The sequence below is a fragment of the Ailuropoda melanoleuca genome, chromosome 1 (assembly GCF_002007445.2).
Source record: "Ailuropoda melanoleuca isolate Jingjing chromosome 1, ASM200744v2, whole genome shotgun sequence".
In the NCBI taxonomy this organism is placed as follows: domain Eukaryota; kingdom Metazoa; phylum Chordata; class Mammalia; order Carnivora; family Ursidae; genus Ailuropoda; species Ailuropoda melanoleuca.
In genome coordinates, this window is record NC_048218.1 from 69,127,338 (window position 1) to 69,151,138 (window position 23,801).

At 39.8% G+C, this 23,801-nt stretch overlaps 2 protein-coding genes across 8 annotated transcripts in view; one reads left to right on the top strand and one right to left on the bottom strand.

Moving 5' to 3' along the window:
* Positions 1-23,801, bottom strand: part of DLG1 (discs large MAGUK scaffold protein 1) — a 1,062,265-nt gene that overhangs the window by 335,154 nt on the left and 703,310 nt on the right. The gene's annotated exons all lie outside the window — the stretch shown is intronic.
* Positions 11,406-22,733, top strand: ARL13A (ADP ribosylation factor like GTPase 13A). The gene is made up of 9 exons (XM_019809276.1): positions 11,406-11,527; positions 13,357-13,429; positions 13,811-13,881; positions 18,556-18,805; positions 19,679-19,784; positions 20,313-20,500; positions 21,130-21,220; positions 21,315-21,495; positions 22,642-22,733. The coding sequence occupies exons 2-9, from the start codon at positions 13,371-13,373 to the stop codon at positions 22,731-22,733; spliced, it is 1,038 nt and encodes a 345-aa protein (XP_019664835.1). The 5' UTR covers positions 11,406-11,527; positions 13,357-13,370.

A 23,801-nucleotide genomic window follows, 5' to 3' on the forward strand; every position in this document is an offset into this window, starting at 1 on the left:
ATTCTTCAAAAAGCACAAATTACCACAACTCTTCCAAAATGAAATAATTTGAATAGTTCTATAACTATTCAGGAAATTAAACTCATAGCTCAAAAACTGCTGAAAGAGAAATCTCCAGGACCACATGAATTCACTAGAGAATTCTACCAAACCATTTAAAGAGTTATTAACAAAAATTCTACATAATCTCTTTCAGAAAAGATAAGGTAATTCCACCTTACTTTATGAGGCCAATATTATCTTGACACCAAATCAGACAAAGCCAGTAGAGAAAAAACTTACAGTCCAATATCCCTCAGGAACACAGATGTAAAAATCCTCAACAAGATATAAACAAATATAATCCAGCAATGTAGAAAAATAATTATATACCACAACTAGGTGAGGTTTATTCCAGGAATCCAAGGCTGGTTCAATATTTAAAAATCAATGTCATCCAATTATCAACAGGCTAAAAAAGAAAAAAAAACATGATCATATCAAAGGATTAAGAAAAAAAGCATTTGACTAAATTCAACAACCATTCATGTAAAAGCTCTCAGAAAGCTAGGAATACAAGATAACTTCATTAACCTAGTAAAGAACATGCACAAAAAACTAGAGCTAATATCATACTTGAGCTTGAAAGACTGAATGATTTCAGAAACAAGGCAAAGATGTCTGCTTTCACCACTACTATTCAACATAGTACTGGACATTCTAAACAGCTCAATAAGGCAAGAAAAATGAAATAAAAGAAATAAAGACTGGAAAAGATAAAATTCTCCCTATTTCCAGATGACATGATTATATAGAAACCCTCAAGGAATCTGAACACAATAAAACTATTATTACTACACACAAGAAATTGGATTGATCTAAAGGGAATTATGTTGAGTGAAAAAGCCATTCTGAAAATGTTATGTACTGTATGATTCCATTTATATAACATTATAAATGACAAAATTATAGAGATGGAGAACAGATAAGTAGTTGCCAAGATTTAGAGACATGGGAAGAGAGATGACTGTGACTATAAGGGTTAGCAGGGATCTTTGTGGTTACAGAACAGTTCTAGGTCTTTATTATGACGGTGGTTACATGAATATATGCATGTGTTAAAATTGCACAGAATTTTGGGATGGCTGTATAACCACCTGTAAACAAATACAGTTGGAACCCTATCTTATACCATATATAAAAATTAATTTAGGGGGGCTTGGCTGGCTCAGTTGGTAGAGCATGCAACTCTTAATCTTGGGGTTGTGAGTTCAAGCCCCACATTGGGCATAGAGTTTACTTAAATAAAAACAAAACAAAAAAATTAATTTAAAATGGATGACAGACCTAAGTGTAAGGGATAAAATTTGAAAGCTCTTAGAAGAAAACAAGCATAAATTTTCATGAACTTGGATTAAGCAGTAGTATCTTAGATGCGATACCAAAAGCACAAGCAACAAAAAGAAAAACAGATAAATTGGACTACATCAAATTTAAAAATTTGTGCTACAAAAGATACCATTAGGAAAGTAAAAATGTTATTACTCAGTCAATAATAAAGAATGAAATCTTGCCATTTGCAACAACATGGATGGAGCTAGAGAGTACTATGCTAAGTGAAATAAGGCAGTTCACAGAAAGACAAATATCATACGATTTCATTCATATGTGAAATTTAAGAAACAAAACAAATGAGTAGAGGCAAAAAAGAGAGAGAGGCAAACCAAGAAACAGACGCTTAACTATAGAGACCAAACTGGTGGTTACTAGAGAGGAGGTGGGTGGATGGCATTGGAGTATTATTTAGCAATAAAAAATGAAATACTGATACATGCTGCAACATGCATGAATCTTTAAAATATTATGCTAAGTGAAAAAAGCCTATCACAAAAGATTATGTATTGCATGATTCCACTTATATGAAATGTTTAGAATAGGCAATCAATAGAGACAGAAAGTAAATTAGTGGCCACCAAAGGCTGGGGGTGGAAAGAAAAGGCATGTGACTTTCATCCAAGAATACCCTACCCAGCAAAGTTATTATTCAGAATTGAAGGAGAGATTTCCAGCCAAGCAAGAGCTAGAGGAGTTCATCACCACTAGATCAGCCTTACAAGAAATGTTAAAGGGATTTCTTTAAGCTGAAACAAAAAGGTGCTCATTAGTAATAGGAAAACATATGAAAGTACAATTCTCACCAGTAAAGGTAAATACATAGTGAAATTTAGGGTAATCTAATGTTGTAAAAGTGATGGGTTAATCACTTATAAAGCTAATATGAAGGTTAAAAGGCAAAAGTAGTAAAAATAACTACAAGAATATGATACATGGATACACATGATAAAAAGATATAAATTGTGACATCAAAAACATATTGAGAATGTGTTCAAATTTAAGTTGTTATCAACTTAAAACAGACTGTTATAAATATAAGTTGTTTTATGAAAGCTTCATTGTAACCACAAAGTGAAAACCTATAGAAGATATATAAAAGATAAAGAGAAAGAAATCTAAGCAAACCACTACAGAGAAACATCAAATCACAAAGGAAGAGAGCAAGAGAAGAAAGAAACAGAGGAACTATAAACCAGCCAGAAAACACTGAACAAAATGGCAATAATTTCTTTAAATGTAAATAGACAAAATGCTCAAAAACATAGGCTGAATGGGGAAAAAAAGTCTATATGCTGCCTACAAGAGACTCACTTAAGATGTGAGGACACACAGAGACTGAAAGTGAAGGGATGGAAAAGGATGTTCCGTGCAAATGAAAACCAAAAGGAACCTGGGGTAGCTATATTTACATCACACAATATAGACTTTAAGACAAAGACTGTAATAAGAAACAAAAAAGGTCATTACATAACGATAAAGGCATCAATCCAACAAGAGGATATAACATTTGTAAATCATTTATGCACCCAACATAAGAACATCTAAATATGTAAGAAGCAAATATTAACAGACCTGAAGTGAGAAATAGATAGCAATACAATAACAGTAGGGGACTTTAATATCTCAATTTCACTAATGGATAGATCATCTAGACACATTAGACCAGATGGACTCAATAGACATACAGAACATTCCATCCAAAAGCAACAGAATACACATTCTTTTCAAGTGCACACGGAACATTCTCCAGGATGTATCATATGTTAGGCTACAAAAAAGTCTTAATAAATTTAAGAAAATTGAAATCATATCAAGCATCTTTTCCAAACACAATGGTATAAAACTAGAAATCAATTACTAGAAAAAAATGGGAAAATTCACAAATAGGTGGAGATTAAACATCATGCTACTGAACAACAAATAGGTTAAAGGAGAAATCAAAAGTTACCTTGAGACAAATAAAAATGGAAATACAACATGCCAAAACTTATAGGATGCAGCAAAATGTTCTAAAATTGATTGCAGTAGTGGATGCATAACTCTTTGAACATGATAACCACTGAACTGCAGATTTTAAATGGGAGAATTGTCTGGTTTGTGCACTATGTCTCAATAAAGCTGTTATTTCAAAAAATGCATAGAACTATATACATACAAATGAGTGGATGTAAAACTAGTGAAATCTGAACACAGTTTTTATGTTTTATCAATGTCAGTTTCATGGTTCTAATATTGTGTTATAGTTATATAAGGTATTACCATTAATAATAGGGAACACCAGGTGAAAACTACATAGGACTTCCTTGTACTATTTTTACAACCTTCTGTAAAACATAACTATTTCAAAATAAAAAGTTAAAAAGGCAAAAACAAAAAAAAATCCTGATTACAGATGCTTATTCTAGCTCTATTCATAATTGTCAAAAATTGGAAATAATCCAAACATCCTTCAAAGGATCAAATAAATACACTCAAATACATCCATACAATGAAATATTACTCAGCAGTAAAAAGAAATTAACTCTTTATACCACACAAAAAGTTGGATGAATTTCAAAGCCATTAGGCTGAAGTTAAAAAACAAGTTACAAAAGGTTATATACTCTATGATTTAATTTATACAACATTCTCAAAATGACAAAATTGTAATGATAGAGAATAGATTATTGGTTGCCAGAAGTTAAGAGTGTGTAGGGAGAGGGGTTGAGGGAAAAGGGTAACTATAAAGAAACAGCAAGAGGGAGTTTTTTGGGGTGATGCGGTTATTTTATACATAGGTTATGGCAGTGGATACATGAATCTATGTGTGTTAAAATTGTATAGATAGATGTGTTTTTTAAAAATCTATTTTAAAATATGGCAATTTTTAAAAGAAAACAAATGCTAAAAGAAAGGAATGAAGAGTAAACCTGTAGATTAAACGAGATGTTAAAATATCAAGTTTTCTAAAATGGGCAATACTACAGTGTGTAAGGGAATGACATTGGCTAATGGCAGAGTAGGCAGCTACAAACTCCCATCCCTCCACAGAAACATTGAAAAACAAGCAAAAACTGTCAGAACCAATTTTGTCAGAACTCTGAAAAACAAAGGTTTACAAGCAACCAAGTGAACACTGAATTTTTCAAAAAAGGAAACTTAAAAATGGCAAGAAAGCTTTGTGTTTTTACCTACCCTTGCCTCACCCCTCCCCAGCTCAGAGGTGGTCTTGAAGATGGCACCCTGCATTCCCAGTGTGGAACCCTGGTCCCTGGTTCCAGAGATGGCAGAGCAGACCTTACAAATTATTGTGTGGATCTGTTCTAACCCACCTGGGGACTACCTGAAGGACTGACACAAGGTTCTAGTCTTTGTTTCCCTTAAATCAGAATTCATTCAGGGCAGAAAAGTGATGAGCATTGCTCAAAAATATTGTAAGGCAAACAGAATTCTGCAGCTGCCTGGGGCGAAGATTATTGTTAAGCTGTACCGTCAATATACCACCTAAATCCTGGGAGGAAAAGATAGGAAGAAAGTTCCTTTGGGAAATTAGAGCACTCAAAAGTGCCTGTGAATACTGGGGAAATTTAGAAAGTTACACACATATCCAGGGCAAGATGTACACTCAGAAAAGACCTGAGAAGACCCGAGGCTTGCTCCCTTGGCTGATCTCTAGGGTCAGTGTAAGCAGGAAATGAAGGCTAAGGAAGAGGTGTAAACAGCCCAGGTAAGAATTGGAGTCCCCCAATACAGAGCCAACCTGCAAAAACTAGAGGAGGTGAGGTTTTTTTCTTTTGTTTGTTTTAGTTCTTGATGTTCAAAGAAATATCTTTAAAACTAGTTGAATACAAGCCAAAAAAAAAAAAAAAACAAGACTTCAGTGACAACATATAACACAGAATATAGATTTTGCAAAAGTAGTTTGGAAACATCATGAAACAAACAAATGACCACAACCCTCAACAATAAAAAACAGAGAACTCTGGGGAAAGTGGGAATCTGATTTCCAGAGTTATCACATTTTATTTAAATGCCTAATTACCAGTTAAAAAACCATAAGATATACAAAGAAACAGGAAGGTATGGTTCATTCACAGGAAAAAAAAACCTGATAGAAACCATCCCTGAGAAACCCCAGACATGAGACTCATTTGACAAAGATTTTAACTATCTTAAATATGCTCGAAGAGAGAAAGGAAACTATGGACAAAGAACTAAAGGACACCTGGAAAACAAAGTATGAACAGAATGAAAATATTAATAAAGAGACAAATCCTAAATAGAAGCAAGTAGAAATTCTAGAGCTGAAAACTACAATAGCTAAAATTTAAAAATTTACTAGAGGAATTCAATAGCAGATTTGAGGAGGCAGAAGAAAGAATCAATGAACTTGAAAATACGATCATTAAAATTACAAAGTCTGAGGAGTAGAAAGAAAAAAGAATGAAGAATGATGAACAGAGTTTAAGAGATCTGTGCGACTCCATCAAGTGGACCAACATACACATTATGAAAGTCCCAGAAAGAGAAGAGAGAGAAAGGTGCAGAAAGAATATTTGAGGAAATAATGGCTAAAAATTTCCCAAATTTGATGAAAAAACATGAATCTACACACTCAAGAACACCAATGAGCTCCAAATATGATACTCAAAGAGATCCACCCTGGGACATAATGAGTCCCATAATGTGTCAAACTGTTGAAAACCAAAGGCAAAGAGAATCTTAAAAGCAGCAAGAAAGAAGTGACACAACACATACGAAGGATCCTCAATAAGATTACTAGCTAATTTCTCATTGGAAACACTGCAGGCCAGAAGTCAGTGAAATGAAATATTTAAAGTGCTGGTGGGGCACCTGGGTGGTTCAGTGGGTTGAGCATCTGCCTTCAGTTCAGGTCATGATCCCAGGGTCCTGGCGTGGGGCTCCATGCTCAGTGGGGAGTCTGCTTCTCTCTCTCCCTCTGCCTGCCACTCCCCTGCTTGTACTCTCTCCCTCTGTCAAATAAATAAATAAAATATTTTTAAAAATAAAATAAAGTGCTGAAAGTGGGGCACCCAATGGCTCCGTTGGTTAAGCATCTGACTCTTGATTTCAGCTCAGGTCATGATCTCAGGGTCATGAGATCAAGCCCTGTGTTGGGCTCCATGGCATGGAGCTTGCTTGGGATTCTCTCTCCCACTCTCCTTCTGCCCCCCTCCCTGACCCATGCGTGCATGCTCTCTCTCTCTAAAACAAAAAACAATAAAAATAAATAAAGTGCTGAAAGAAAAAAATGTTAATTAAGAATTCTGTAACTGGCAAAACTGTCCTTCAAAAATGGAGTAATTAAGACATTCCCAGATAAACAAAGTTGAGGAAGTTTGTTACTAGTAGACCTGCCCTACAGGAAATGCTAAAGGGCATCCTTCAAGTTGAAACAAAAGGATATTATTAGATAGTAACTCGAAGCCAAACAAAGAAATAAAGATCACCAGTAAAGGTAACTACATAAATATAAAAGCCAGTATTATTGCATATTTGATTTGTAACTTCGTTTTTATTTACTACATGATTTAAAAGATAAATGTGTAAAAATAATTTTAAATTTGTATTATTGGGCACATATCCCAAAATATAAATTGTGACAACAAAGTTGGGGTAGAGTTGCAAAGGAGCAGAATTTTTGTATGCTGTTGAAGCTAAGTTGGTTATCAATTTAAACTAGATTGTCAGGGGCGCCTGGGTGGCTCGGTTGGTTAAGCGTCTTGGTTTCAGCTCGGGTCATGATCTCAGCCCTGGGATTAGCCCATGTTGGGTTCCTGGCTCAGCAGGGAGTCTGCTTGTGGATTCTCTCCTTCTCCCTCTGCCCCTCCCCCCACTCATGCTCGCTGCTCACTCTCTCTAAAAATAAATAAACAAATCTTTATTAAACTAGATTGTCATGAATTAAGGGTGTTCGTGGCAACCACTAAAAAAAAATCTCAAAAAAATCAACTATAGTGTCTAGGGATACACACTTAGGTGATAAAAAGCATAAAGAAACACAAGGAAATGATTCCTAAAAAAGTCAAGATAGTGGTTACTTTTGCAGGGAGGGAGTAGGCTGTGATTTAGATGGGGCACATGGAGAGGGTTCTGGTGCTGCTGACAGTGTCCTATTTCTTGACCTGGGTGATGGTTACTAGGGTATTCACTTTAAAATAACTCTTCAAGCTATGTTTTTTTGTGTGTAGTTTCCTATATCTGTGCTTCAACTAAAAAGTTGTTAAAAATAAAAATAACAGGGATTGAAAGAAGAGGGGAATGGGAAACAACCTGGGCCAAGGAAGGCATCTTTGAAGAGGTGACGGGAAGATGAGAGCAATGAAATGAGGAGGAATCATTAAAGTGAAGGGTAGGGGGACGCGTGGGTGGCTCAGTCAGTTAAGCATCTGCCTTTGGCTCAGGTCATGACCCCAGGGTCCTGAGAGCAAGTCCTGCATCAGGCTCCCTGCTCAGCAAGGAGCCTGCTTCTCCCTCTGCCTGACATTCCCCCTGCTTGTGCTCTCCCTCTATTTCTCTGACAAATAAATGAATAAAGTCTTAAAAAAAAAACCAAAAAATACAAAAAAAAGTGAAGGGTGGGAAGAGAGTATTTGAGGCAGAGAGTAGGAGGCAGGATAGAAGGGATAGGATAGAAGGAGGCCTTGATGCAAGAATATGTAGTTGTTCATATCTCAGCAATAGGATGTGTGTGTGGACGTGTGTCTGTATAGATTTATTAGAATTGGCTCATGCTATTATGGAATCTGGCGAGTCCCAAGATCTTCAGAGTGAATCAGCAAGCTAGAGACCCAAGGGAGCTGATAGTTTAGCTCCAGCATGAGTCTGAAGGCCTGAGAACCAGAAGAGCTGATGGAATAGCTCCACTCCGAAGGCAGCCAACTCAAGATCTAGGAAGAGCCATTGTTTCAGTTCGAGTCTAAAGACAGGTAAAAGGCCAATGTCCCATTTCCAAAGCTGTCAAATAGAAAGAATCCTCTCTTACTTGGGGGAGGGTTAGCTTTTTTGCTCTATTCAGGCCTTCAGCTGATTGGGTGAAGCCTACATATTAGGGAGCACAATTTGCTTTACTCACTTAAACATTAATCTCATCCCAAAACACTCTCACAGAAACACCCAGCATAATGTTTGACCAAATATCTGGGCATCCCGTGGCCCAGTCAAGTTGATACATAAAATTAACTTATCACAGGCACCTGGGTGGCTCACCTTAAGTGGCTGCCTTGGGCTCAGGTCATGATCTCAGCATCCTGGGATCAAGTCCTGCATCAGGCTCCCTGCTCTGTGGGTAGTCTGCTTCTCCCTCTGCCTCTGCCTCTGCCTCTCTCTCTCTCTCTCTGTCTCTCATGAGTAAATAAATAAAATCTTTTTAAAAAATTAACTTATCACGGGGCGCCTGGGTGGCTCAGTCGTTAAGCGTCTGCCTTCGGCTCAGGGCGTGATCCCAGAGTCCTGGGATCGAGCCCCGCATCGGGCTCCTCCACTAGGAGCCTGCTTCTTCCTCTTCCACTCCCCCTGCTTGTGTTCCCTCTTTCGCTGGCTGTCTCTCTCTCTGTCCAATAAATAAATAAAATCTTTAAAAAAATTAACTTATCACAGTATGTGTATTACAAATGCACGAAACAACTTCACTGAAGGCAGTAGGATAAGTACTGACCTAAGTAACTTTGCAAATAGCTGGAGTCTGTCACATCAAAAGCAAAAGGAAGTGCACATAGCACTATACTCTACCTGATCAAGTTTCCCACAGGCATGAGTTAACAATTGTAATACTGCTATATATGTATACTGGAATTGAATAATCAAGTAAATAGATCATGGATGGTGGAAGCTGGGTTGCTCATTGTTGGAGTGGGACGTTACAGATGAGCCAAGGGAGAAGGCTGGAATGATCCACGTGGTGATGGCTGAGAGTTGAAAACATCAGGATGATCTCGTGTTTAGTTCAATATACATAAACATTGTCACATAAACATTTACAGGTATATACACAAGTTAGTATACAAGCATACATTTCCTTGCTCTGTCATCTGAGAGGGCCTAGAAGTAATGACACTTTGGTAGCAATGAGCACATCTACTACCCAAATCTTGATTTCTAAGAGCATTCTCTAATGAAAGGATGCAGGACTCCTCGAAGAAACGGCTGATTCTATGACTAGGGTAGGGAATACAGAAGATGAGCCGGAAGCGTCTGATAGTGCCAGAAAGTAACGAAGGGCTCGAAAAAAGAAACAAAACACAACGATGGAGGTATGTCAGAGGGATGCAGGAGTCTACTGAAAGAATTCCCAGTGCCAAAGTTGGAACAACTTGAGCAAAAATAAATAAAGTAGCATTGGATTATAACTCAAAGTAGAAAATAAATACCCAAGAGTTCATATTGTATTAATAAATGATTTAATAAACAAATGGGTGAAAATAGAAAGAAACAGAAAGAAAGAAAATGAAGAAAGAAAAAGGAAGAGGCAGAGGGAGAAGGAAAAAAAAAGAAAGAAAAAAGAAAATAGAAAGAAAACTTTCCATACAGAAGAATCCCAAGTAATTTATGTAGACAAATAAAAAAAGAAAAAAAACAAAAAAGATAAAAGAAAGAGAAAAAGAAAGAGGCAGAGGTGGAGGGAGAAAGAAAAAAAAAGAAAGAAAAAAGAAAATAGAAGAAAACTTTCCATACAGAAGAATCCCAAGTAATTTATGTAGACAAATAAAAAAAGAAAGAAAAACAATTAAAAAAGATAAAAAAAAGAAAAAGAAAGAGGCAGAGGTGGAGGGAGAAAGAAAAAAGAAAGAAAGAAAAAAAGAAAATAAAAGAAAACTTTCCATACAGAAGAATCCCAAGTAATTTATGTAGATACACCACTTTTAAGGAGGCGGAGCCTAACTCCCCATTCCTTAAGTGTGGGCTGCACATAGTGACTTTCTGCCAAAGACTCTAGTATGGAAAGTGGAGAACAGAGGAACTCTACAGTAGAGAGGCCTGACAACCACAACCTCAGCTGGGTGATCAAAGTCAACATCACCAGCAGTACTTCACGTTGATAGCATGTACTCATGATATGATGTAATGAGAAAGGCCTTTGCCTGTGTGGTTTTCCTCCCAAGAACACGTAATTCCAATCTACTCATGAGAAAAATATCAGACAAACACCAAGTGAAGAGCATTCTACAAAATACCTGACCAGTACTCCTGTCTAGGTCATCAAAAACAAAATCTGAGCAACTGTCACAGCCCAGAGGAGCCTAAGGAGACTTGACAACTAACTGCACTGTGGTATTCTAGACAGGATCTTGGAACAGAAGGACATTAAACAATAGTGGTTCACTAATTGTAAAAAAAAAATGCACCATACTACCATAAAATGCTAAGAATAGGGGAAACTGGGTGCAGGGTATACGGGAAATCTCTGCAGTATCTTTGTGATCTTTCTGTTTATCTAAAGCCATCCTAAAAAATGAAGTTTATTTTTTAAAAGTTCACTAAAAAAAGAATAAGTAAAACAGTTTGGCCAGAAGAGATAGAAAGGCCCAGAGCAGAGGCAGTTTCTTTGGTACCTGAGATCATCTCATTCACACAGCCTGTGAGACCCTTAACCTAATATACAGGTTCTGAAGCCAGAACTCCTGGGTTTGAATTCTGGCTTTATCACGTACTAGCTGGGGAACCCTGGGAAATTACTTAACCTCTTTGGGAACCTCATCTCCAAAAAGTAGGAATGACAGCCCCTGCTTTTTGTCAGTGCTGTAATAATGATTAAATGAGTTAATATGTATAATGTGCTTAAATGAGTGCTGGCACATACTAAATTCTATATAAATAAATATGTACTTTGTATAAAAAATACTTTGTATAATATATAAATACTTTGTAAACTAAAAAAAAAACTATGACTACAAGTTCATTTAGTAATTAGCTGTAATCATATAAGGTAGGAAGATGTGGGTTTGGTTGCTATGAACCAGGCAGTAGTTGCCATAGATATGTCAGAACCTTGACAGCCATTGTTAGGCCATTGCCATACCCTTCACAAGCAGGCAAGTGAGTTGGATCAATCTGGCAAGAAGGCTCAAAACGCCTTCCTATCACTCTACACATCTTATGTCTTTCATCCACAAAGAACCAACTTCTAATCTGATAAATAATTAACCACCTCAAGGTAAGCAAAATATATCATTATCTCCATTTTACAGAAAAGAGATATGAAGGCTTAATTTAGGTGATTTCATTTCAGGATATCTAGGAGAGACATTGGAGATAAAAGAAAGGACCAGTAATCCCTACTCCAATTGTTTTCCTCCTCAGTTATCCTATTTATCCTTCTTTAGAGAGAGTTCTTGAGGAAAAACTTGTGTGATATCAGTTTGACTTTTCTTGGTGGCACTAACAGAGAGCCCGAGATCAAGCTAGGAAACTCTGCCAATTATCAGGAAATAGACATGAAGCTGCCACTGGTCTCATCTCAAACAGAGATGGTGATTGTGGAACCCAGACAACTAGGCTATGGTGATTCAGGCTCCAGGTCTCATCAGCTTCAGGAGCAAAGCAGGAATAAGGCTGGATTTGACCACAGGCCATATATAACATTTCCCTGTCATCGGGGATACGCCATAGCCATTCTCCAGGAGGTCCTTACAGGGAGCTAAATGATTTTCCTAGGGAATAAACCATACTCTAAGTAATTCTATGAACTGTGAGTCTCTATTTGGGAATGGCAATTCTCCAAAATAGGTAATGACTCTGCAGAACCTTGTTGCGTTATCCATTGATAAGCTGGACATGCACTGTGCTCATGAGGTAGCTAAGCAAAGCCCATCTGAAGTATCAGTTGAAGTGCTTTGCTAACCTAATTGGAACTTCCCCAGCTCCGGGCTCCAATATAATTAGTCACTAGGAAAATGTAAATCAAAACCACAATGAGATACCACTTCACACCCACTAGGATAGCTACAAACAAAAAGACAACAACAAGTGTTGGTGAGGATGTGGAGAAATTGGAACACTCTTGCACTGCTGGTGGGAGTTTAAAATGCTGCAGCCACTTTGGAAAAGAGTCTGGCACTTCCTCAAAAGGTTAAACATAGAGTTATCATATGACCCAGCAATTACACTCCTAGGTATATGCCCAAAAGAACTGAAGACACATGTCCATACAGAAACTTGTATGCAAATATTTATAGCACAATTATTCAGATGAGCCAAAAAGTAGAAAGAGTTCAAATGTCCATCAACTGGTGAATGGATAAGCAAACTGTGGTATATCCACACAATGGAATATTATTCAACCAGAAAAGGAACAAAACACTAATACATGCTACAACATGGATAAACCTTGAAGCGATTGTCTAAATTGCCCTTTTTACTTAGGTGATCACTTCCAAAGATGGCTGCATTTTGAAATCCCCTGGGGAGCTTATGCAGTTCCCTAGAATCTTTGAAAGTGGGGCACCTGGACTGATATTTGAAATCTATTAGACTAGGTGATCTCTAAGGTCCCTTACAGTTCTAGAAATCGTATGAAATCTATGACAGTGGGTCACCAGTGCACACATTTTTGAAGCAGAATCAATGAGAGAACCAAGCCCAGTGGATAGTTGTTACTTAGGTCTCCCAATAGGTCCTTCTTAAAATCTAATCTGGTTCTTCTCCAAGGTTTTGCTGCATGCCCCACCCCCACCCAGGATTGAATGAAGATATTCCCAACAGGGATGAACTATGGCTGAAGGAACAGGCCACACCTGATGTTACCATGCCCATGGTGGGTTGCTTTAATAAGAAATTCCCCCACTTTGTGGGTACCTTTCAGTGGAGTTGAGAATAACCAGTTTTTCCCTCTATGGCATTTATAGACAAGGTTGGATAGCATGAAGTTATGGATTTCGGACTTCAGGCTTTGTTTATCAGCACCTGTGTAGTCCTAAGCTGACTTAGGATCAGTGTTAATAACAGGGCTGACTTTTCATTTATTTGTTTCCTTTAATATTAAAGAACGAAGCTGAATCATGTTCCGGCTGCTGACCTCCTGCTGGTCTCGGCCAAAGACAACTGAACAGACGCGAAGGTAATATTGCAATTATTTCTCTAGATATATTCCACCATTTCCTCCAATATATCTGCCCAAAGTCCCTCAAGTGACAAGTCTTCATGATATATATTGTGAGGGAAAGTGATTAAGCAACGTCTGCATGATTGGAGGCAAGGTTGGGGGAGGATGGCCAGTTCTACAAAGCAAGTAAATCAGGGAAGAGATGTTTCATTGGAAGCTTTAGGAAGGGGTTCCCATACCACTTTCTACCACCTTGGCTGTGCTTTTTATGGTACATGCATTGGGACTCCTGCCCTGAAGGCAGAGCCTCAAACATAAACGAAGAATAGAATTGTTTATCCTAAGAACTAACAGTGCTTTTTAAGGCTTTGGCTCATTTTTCTTTTCTATTTCCAGGAATGTGACCATCATTATCATTGGATTGGACAACTCAGGCAAAACTGTTCTTGTGGAGGCTTTCCAAAGATGTAAGGAATTAAGAGTATTAGATATTAGTTTAGGTCTCCTATGGGCCCCAGGGACCAAAGAAATAATCATTCCTTTCTTCCTAGCCTTACTCCATGGCCCTCAGGTTCCCTCTTTTGAAGATAAACACTTCCCAACACACACACACACACACACACACACACACACACACTCCTCTCCTTGGGTATCAGCCTGTTTATGTAATGTCTGTCGCCTCTCCCTTTACAAGACATCCTAATTGAAGGTCCTCTCATAGTGTCAGTATGAATGAGCTCAAACTATGTAAAGTACTGCAGTCAATTATAAAGGATAGCATGTTTCAAACAGTGTCTAGTTTCAGAATTCAATTAAAGTGGAATTTGGTCTAGATAAGAGAGACAAGTGTGGGATGATGAAGAAGTTTAATAACATGAAACTCTTTGTGACAGCTAATATAGAAGGTTGGAGCTTGAGAAATGTTGTCAGTTCAGAAACATGCAAGCTTAATACCAGATCTCCAGTTTAATACCTTGACATTTCAAGCAACAGTTACACAGAATTTCAGGGAGCTACTATTCTAGTTGCAAAGACCCATGTAACTGCTGGCCAGCCAATCAGGGAGCCCAGCACAGGATGCCCTCCATTGAAGTTTATAAAATAAAAGAAGGGGTATGATGATATGGCTGAGCTCTACATAACCTAGGCCCTCAGCAAAGTACAGGAAAGGGTTCACCTGACCCCTCCACCACTTGTTTACTTGAAGCCTGCATCAATTTCCTTGAACTACGGTGACTGCCTGCTGGCTGATCTTGCCATCTCTAGTTGACACCCCAGTATTCAATCCACACAGTTGCCTGAAGGATCTAATGCAAAAATCTGATCATGGCACTTCCCTGCTCAAAATCAAAGCCTCCCCTTTATTATCAAAACAAAATTTAAGTTCCTCAGCAGCATACAAGGTCCTCCATGATTTGGTCCTTGACTTCTCCTCCAGCTTCATTTTCCCATGCTCTCTGAATATGTCCCCTGATAAAGCCAAAACAAATTATTTGCCATTCCTCTGTGATCATACCATTCTAGTTCACATGCCCACACTCTGTACATGATGTCTCACTACCTAGCAATTCATCCACTTCATTACCTAACTGCTTAATCAAATGCCCTGAGACACAAGTCTAAGCTTGACCCCAGCTCTACCTGGGCCATCCCTAATCCCCGGCGGCTTCTTCCTCAGCTCCCACTCTAATCTGTGCCTCCCTCTATCTTGCACTTATCACAACATCATTGTACAATAGCAAGTCCATCCCCTAGACTGTGAGCCTCTTGAGAACTAATAGATCTTTCCAGCTCTGTATCTTTAGTCTCTGTACTTTTAGTACCCTCAGGCAGGTACTCAATAAATATTTGTGGAATGAATGTTCTCCCCCATTCTCCTCAGGCAACATACTGCCTCTTTACAACTTCTCCAACCCCCATCCATTCCCCTTATAGGCAGCAAACTTGACTCCCTGCCTCTCCCAGTTCTCTGATAGGCAGAAAAGGTAACAAGGTAAGGAGTAGCAGGAAAAACAAGGAGCCAAGATAAATCACAAGATTACTGATGAAAGTGGGGATAATTTTTAGAGCCCCAGCTCAGCCCCACCCCTAGATTCCCATCCACTCTGGGTGGGGCCTGGGAATCTATCTTTTAAAAACTCCCCAGGTGTTTCTGATGGTCAGCCAGCTTTGGGAAGCATTCATCTGCAATTAGCCATGTGCTATTTTGTCTGTGAGAACAGTGCCTGCTTTTCATTCTAATTCCTAGAGAAAGGAGCCTGTAGTCTATTTAATGTGTTACTGCATAACTTGCCTTGTGCTTGGTGACTAACTTGGGGTTGATTCATAAACCAATAGGTATATGGTTGTGACTTCATTCAAAGAATAGTTTTGAATCATCAAGAAGCAAAGTGCCGCTGATGTCACATTCCAAAGACTGTCTCAGGCCATCTTTGTCCATGCAGGACGACCAAAGTAAATTTAGTAGGTTGCTCTGTACCCAAAATGCAATAGCTTTCCTCCCTTGCTCCTGCAAAAGTTTATGATTGCCAAAAACAGACAATAACCTAAGAAGGAAATTCCAATCTACAAGTTATAACTTGTGTAAGCATTTGAAGATGCCAGCTATAAAATATTTTGGGGATGTACGCCATTATTATCAACGACACCATTCACTATAACTGTTTTGGCTGGCAGGTCCCATGGGGCAAGAAACCCAAACATGAGCACAAGCAGGTGTCCTAAATGAGGGCATTTAGAGAAGTGCCTCTCAAATCCAGCAACAGCTTTCAGTTACCTGGGGAGCTTAAAAAAAAAAAGATGCTTAAGCCCCTCCCCAGATCTGTGGCATTAAACCTTCAAAGAATGAGGCCTACTGTCATAGGTTTTAAAAGCTCCACAGGTGATCCTTGAGCACAGTGAGTACTGAGAGCCCAAACTCAGAATCACCTGGGGGATTTCACACCTACTGACCCAGGTGCCTGGAAGTTCAGATACTTTGGTCTGGGTGGGCCCGCAGATTCAAAATCTTAACAAGTGTGCCAGATGATGCTGAGACACAACAGGCATGAGTTTCATTGCTCTCTAAGGCAGTGAGTCTCAAGCTTTAAAGTGCAGAAAAATCACCTGGGGATTTTCTTACCTATAGGAGTTTGTTAAACATATGACTGCTTGGGTCCCAAACATAGAGGTTCTGATTCATTTGGTATAAAGTAGAACTTAAACGATCACCTCTATGTACCTCTGAATCAGAGAGTCCCCAGACTGAGCTTTATGAAACACTATGCAGGGGATGGAGAGATAAATTAGCCTCAGTACCTGTCCTCTGGGTTAATGATAAATTTCTGCTATAAATTAATAGCAGAAGTAAGAGAAATGTAAATTATCAGGAAACAATTTCTCACGGCTTCTAAGGTTCACCAACAATAGATTGCATTATTGAAGGGACTGGTAAGGTTTCAAATTAAAGAAAAAAAAACTAGGGAAAATGTTTTGCTCTGACAGGGAAAAAATATATATAAAGCTTGCCTGGATGCAGGAAGCAAGATTTAAAAATTACCTTTGGAGTTTCAACCTATTCACTCACTATTTTTAAGTAGTCTAATACAAACATAGCAAATATCACATCAAAGTTGTGACTGAAAACTCTATGTTACTGAAAACTATAATTAAAAAGATCATTGACTAACATGAAAACAGGAGTTATAAGATCACATTAAAATGTAATGATAATACACATACACACATATACATGTAAATGTGCGTATAATCACACATTTCCAAAGATTTGAAAGCATCTTACTAACATTTCAGCTGAATGACTCATTCTGGCAATCCCATGGAAAATGTCATAGGTAGATCTAAGACTATAGGTAAATAAGTAGCTACTGATTCTGGTGTTAAAACTCCCAGGTATGAGTGTAGAGAATCTATAAAATCATTTTACTATTAATGTGGGAAGAGAGCCAGGCTAGGACTGTCAGTTCAAAAGACTGAAATGTGTATAAAACTGTCATTTTGAATTGCATTTCTATGGGAGCCAAAAGAGGTATGGAATGCTCTATGGGATTCTATACTCTAGCCATAGCCTTGAAATGGAAAATGTATCTGAGTTTGGAATGGTTTCTCAGAGGAGATATGAAGAAGAGGACTTCATACTTCCACCCACAGTAATAGGCACCATAAACATTCATTGAACACCTACTATATGTAAGGTAATGCTGAGCCCCTCCCTGACAGAGCTTACATTTTAGTTGGGAAGACAGGACACGCACAGAATGAGGTTAAGAACCAGTTCACTAGACCACGTGCTCAACAAGAGAGAGAGAAATGAGAACTGGACAGGTCAGAGAGGCTTCCTAAAAAAAACTGGTACTTGAGCTGAGCCTTGAAGAAAGGGTGGGAGAAAAGGTCCTCTTGTTCATTCATTCATTCAGTCATTCATTCATCAAAATTCATTCAACAAATATTTGTTATGCCCACTGTGTGCCAGCTTCTGTGCTCAGCATCACGAATACAATGGTGAACAGAACTGAAAGGGTTCCTGTCCTGTTGAAGTTTATAACTCAGGTAACAAAATCATAGAATTTATAACACTAATATGTGCTGTGCGTGGTAAGCCCAGAAGAAAGGCACCTTGTCCAGACTGGGGGATGGTGGTGTGAGTTGGGGAAACCTTCCTAGAGGAAACAAGATCTAGATTGATATGTTTTTTAAAAAGCATTAAGCAAACAGAGAGTAGTGCAAGAGTGTTCTAAGCAGTGGGAATAGCATCTTGTGAAGGCCCAGGGCAAGACAGAGCATGGCATTCTTGTGGTATGGGAGGAACATGAGCCAAGGAGCAGAGGGAGGAAGAAACTGGGTGGGTAACAGGAGCTCTGTGGACACCAGTCAGGTCTGGCAGGTTGGGAGGCAAAGGAGTCAGTATTCTATCCTGGGAGCAGTGGGCACTCAAGGAAAGTTACTGAGCCAGGAAACGGTAGCATGACAAAGTGCTGGTTGAGGAAGAGGAATCTGTGAGTGTGAGCAGGATGGCAAGACGCCTCAGTTGGCTTCCTCAGGGCAGGCTCTGGTCAAGGTTCAGATCATTGTTTAACAAATTCTTATGTCTAACTCTATTCCCTGGCTTTGTGGTTTCTTCTCCTCTCTTCCCCTATGCATAGTGCTTCCCACTAGGATGGACAATTGTATGAAATCTGAATTGACTACACTCTTGCTGGATGAGTATGAAGTTTCCATCTATGACCTGAATGGAGACATGAAGGGCCGAGAAAATTGGCCGAACTACTACACACAGGCACACGGACTTGTTTTTGTCCTGGATTCCAGTGACTCAGGACGCATGCAGGAAGTGAGGATCATCTTGACACATCTCCTGTCTGATAAAAGAGTGGCAGGGAAACCTATCCTACTGTAAGACTCTGCTTTTGTGCCCCATTTTTCCTTCCCATGTACCCTCAGAAGAGAAGTAGGCAGAGGAAGGGTGGTCCCTTTGTCACACCCAGCTTGACCTCCTCTTCCCTTCAGCTCAGTGAGGGGAAGTGGGCCAGTCCTCTGGGGGCAGTTTTCAAAAGCCACTTTCTAGCACATACTGCCATGGGGGACATGTTACCTAGCTGTAGAAAGGTAATTCTGAAGGCAAGCATTACAGGGAAATGGAGAGTAATATCTGGATCTTCTACCCCCTTCCCTCAACTCTTCCCTAAAACTGCCTTCCTGAATTTGCTTCTTTTCTGGCTTCAGACTCTGACCCTGAGAAGGCGGCAGAAAACAACCCGTTTTGTATAACTTATGCCAATGGACTCCTCCTTTTGCCAACTATGCAAGAGTTATGTAATTAGCATTCATTCCAGGGTGATAATTCTGATGGCCCATCAATCCTCACCCTTCCCCCACTTTTTGCTTTTTTCATTCCTTGTTAGTACCCCCAACTCAAGCCTGAATGGAGGTTGGGAGAGTGTGTAAAAACTCCAAATCTGTTTGTATCCCGGTTAGCAATTCTAATTCAAGTTTGATGGCATAGTGTAGAGTAAGTGAGAAACAAGGTCTGGGGATTATCTTGAACTCAAATTATCTGTGCTCTTCTTTCCTCCACTGAGAGTTGGCTAGAAACATTTCTGCCTCATCCCATTGGTTATGTTTTTAAAGCTAGATCCTGTATATGTAGTAGTTGTACTAGAATTGATCGGTTCTCCTCCTCATTCCCTTCTTTGCTTGCCCTTGGCCTCTATTTCTGTTTTACTCTTCCCCTTCTCTTCCCTTCCTCTCTCCTATGCCCTGCTCTAGCCTGGCAAACAAACAAGACAAGAAGGACGCCCTCCTACCTTGTGATATTATTGAATATCTACTCCTAGAAAGGCTAGTGAATGAGAACAAGTCCCTGTGCCGAGTGGTAAGTATCAAAACCCTTCCTTCCCTCCCTCACCGTCTCGAGCCCAGCTGATGCATCCCTTGGCCCATTCCATAATCAGCCCCATCTGCTGGGTATCAGGCAAAGCCTCTCCCCCACAGGCAACACCTACAGTGATAATTTCTGACTCAACGCTGACAGTAAATAACACATTCTTATAACACTTTCACATCTGTTTTCTCATTAGGCCTTCAAAATAGCTCTGTACAATTAAGAAGTTTCAATATCCTCATTCTATGGATAAGAAAGCTAAGGTGCAGAGGCTACGAGTGACTTGCCCAAGGTCACACATCCAGGACGTTACACCACAATTACTTTTTTAAAGGACCTTAACTTTTGTCTTTTGTTTACCTCCTCAGGAGTGAGTGCTGAGTGTCTCCCAGGAAGTCTGAGAGCCTCTCTAGGCATAGCAGAGCTTAAGTGTACCTCTGCTCTTGGCTGAGAATAATTGGGACTTTGGGCCTCAGGGATTCCAGTCCCTTGGGTTAGAGTCTTCTCTTTTTGTCATAGGTACCCTGTTCAGCCATCAAAAACCTCCAAAGAAGGAAACATCAGCCCCTCATTGAAGGTCTACGCTGGCTATTAGCTGCCATTGGGGATAAATATGAAGAGCTGTGTACTCGCCAACAGCCACTCACCTCGAGCATCCCAACCTCCAAGGGCACCAGAGCCTCTGGAGAAAGATGCTTATCAGACAGGTACTGAGCTGCCTCTATTAGGGGTACTAATAAGAACAGACGCAGGAGTCAACCTTCAACATACGTAGGGAGGTCTGGGTAGTGTTTGGATTCTGTGCAGTGCTGAGCAAGTGTCTCAAGATCAGTTGGCCCAAATGGGGCTAGGGCAACGACCAGGAACATTCCAACATTGTTAGCTCTACCCTCTCCCTCATGTTAGTGGGATGAGGTGTAGAAAGGTAAAGCCAACCTATCGGTATTAGAGCTTCTCTGAAACAGGGTTTCTGTTGCCTGGTGTGCCACACAGAGGAGAAGAGGAACATGAACCCCTTAAGAAGCTGATTGGAAACATTCTATGGTGAAAAGTCTTAAAGCTACCCTACATTCTCTGCTTTCAGTTCTCTGTTCCTCCCAATAATTAGGAAAGATGAGAAAAAACAGGAAATATGGAAAAGAAGGAGAAAAAGGAGAAGAAGAAAACAGAAGTTGATCAAGGTTTTGAGGAATAAAAGACCTAAATGTCCTCTTGCTCTGTCATCCCTTTCAATGTCCAAAGGCATATGGCAGGGAGGGGGTAATAGCGACATTCAATTAAGGAGCCTGAAGTGTGTCTGTTTTCAGTATTGCTTTGTCTTTCCTCTCTCTCCCAGCTTTGCTACCAGGATGGGAATGTCCAAAGAAAAAAGACAGCGTCTAGGACAATGCTCAGTGGAAGCTAGGCCCCTAAAGCCAATTCTACAGGTAAGTGGCTCTTTAAGTGTTACCGCCCCAGGGACCAATCCCTGAACTGTCAGAGCACCAACTGACTTTTTTCCTCCATCTTCTTGCTGTACAGAAAGAAGGTTTAAGATTAAGGCCTAAAAAGAACATATCAGTAACATTTGCTTTAGATGAACCCATGGAGGAAGGTGAATGTTCTGGCAGAAATAGAACTCGGAACACTACTGAGCTTTGCTACAATCAAAGTGATGATTTGAAGCACCCAGCTCCATTTGTCGATGATGATCTTTTTGAAGGTAATGCTGGACCAGTGGTTAGTCAGAAAAGAAAAGATATATAGGCCTTCTCTCACAATTTATAAAAGAGTATTCCTGTTTTGAGTCTGAAACTCTTTTCTCATACTGTGGTTGGTGGTTAGAAGAAGCAGGTGAAGTACAGGGAGAGTGCTTGGGCACTACCCTCTGGTTAGCCCAGTATGATGCCCCAGCACTCCAGCACTGGCTGACACAAGATCTTTGTTTGCACGTCTATCAGGCTATCCTAAAGGTTATGATTTCCAGTGGTGGAAGTACAAATTGGTACAACCTTTATGGTGAGAAGTTTAGCTGTCTCTCTTCTCTCAATATGAATAAATTATACACACACACACACACACATTCTACTTTAAAAATGTGGAAACCCAATATTGTGTAAAACAGCTAAAAGTTGGAAACAAGCTTAAAGGACTAAAAATGGGGAGTGGCTAAATAAATAAAGGTGCATTCATACAATGGAATACTATGCGGACATTAAAAGGGATAATGTTGACTTATATTTACTACATGGAAAGTTTTCCACAGCCTGACATTTTGTTAGAGAAAAATGGTAAATCAGGGTCTAGCATGTTCAGCAAGATGTGTATACATGTGCAGAATATCTGAAGGGAAATCACCCAAACAGCAGTGGTTTTCTCTAGGGGTGAGACACTAGGTGATTTTGAGAAGTAAAAGGCTAGGTGACTTTCTTTGGATGTTTGGTTTTGGGAAATTCTAGTTTTTATAAAAAGCATATACAATCTCTTCCAATACAACAAAGGCATTTTTTTAAAAAAGGCTATGAGACCTTGAAGGCCCCTTGTTGTTAATGGCCACTCCTTCTCAATGCTCCTTGGGACCCCGTTGTCTATTATGGCCAACCATCAATAATATGTCACCTCCGCTCTCCAAGGGATCTAGCCCTTCAGGCCACACCAGAGCCTTGGGTTGTTATACCTATACAGAGGGGCCTAGCCTGGGCCAGGGCCACTGAGGAGGAGAGAGGTACTGCTCTGGGGACAAGGGGTGAGGATGAGTGCTGAGTGGAAGAAATCTGGTAGAAGAGCAGAAGTGTTTTTCTAGATGTCAGGAACTACCCCTAAATCTCTGTCCAAAACTGAAATCCATTTTTCATTTCTATAACTTCAGAACTCAGGGCAAAGAAAAAACTGGAGAAATGGGACACAGAAGAGATGTTACTGGAAAATCCCCGTGAAGAAGCCTTTGGATCCTGTGGTTAGTATTCCTTATATGAAGGGGAGAGGGAAAAGAGCAAGACTGAAAGTATGAGGCCAGGGCAGAGGGCAGGTGTCTGGAGGGGTGCAATCTACACCCCCTTGGGTATATGGGCCAACACCCTCCCAACTGGGAGTGATCTGGGAAGGACAGGAAACCTGCTGCTTAGCTTCACTTGCAGTGACTGGCTGTTTTCTTTCTCTTATTAGACTTTTAACAGAGTACTAAAGAGAAAAATGGAGGGAAGTCCAAAAAAACCATCTCCTATCATAATTCCCTCAGTAAATGTGCTCATCTCTAGAACCATCAGAACTGCTCGGTTTTTTCATTTCTATTTGCTAATACCTCTAAATTCTCCCCTACCTATAAGTCCACCTACTCTAACATCACATCCCTGAGGACTCCCATTGTTCCTATAAATACCACATTTTAGACGTCAAATGAAGCTTATACCTGCCCCGAGAGGCTCAAGAAAAGTGTGGTGGCATCCATTTGAGAATGAAGATGACCGTTGGCAAAGAAGAATAGAGATATTACGTCTCTGCATCCGGGTGTTCCTCATGAAGCCTGTGAACAACATGGCATGGGTGAGCAACTGAAATCGAGCCTTAGAAGTAAGGGGTCAGTTTGGAATTACATTTCCCACCCCCCGCGGAGGTTCTTGGGTTTAAGGCAACTGGCAGAAATAACTAGAACTTCGCTGCTGAGAACTGTGCCCTGCTGAATCATTTTCAGTCATGCCTCCGGAAAAAAACAAAAACAAAAACAAAAACAAAAACAAAAACAACTCGGTTTTAAATTCCCAGCCATGGTTCGTGAAGCCTGGCAACAATTCCCTTGGTACCGCTCCAAGAAACAGCAATTGCTGCCGCTCCCAACACTTTGGTATGCAAAAACTGTATGAGCTTGAACCCGGTCAACACTTCATCCCATGGAGGGTAGTGGTAGTATTTACTATTACTACAACTATTACTTTCACCACATTTATCGAGTGCCTTCTGGATGTCAGGCCTTAGGCACAGGCCTAAGTTCTTCACACTCATTATCTTATTCACAACAACCCTTAAGGGTGG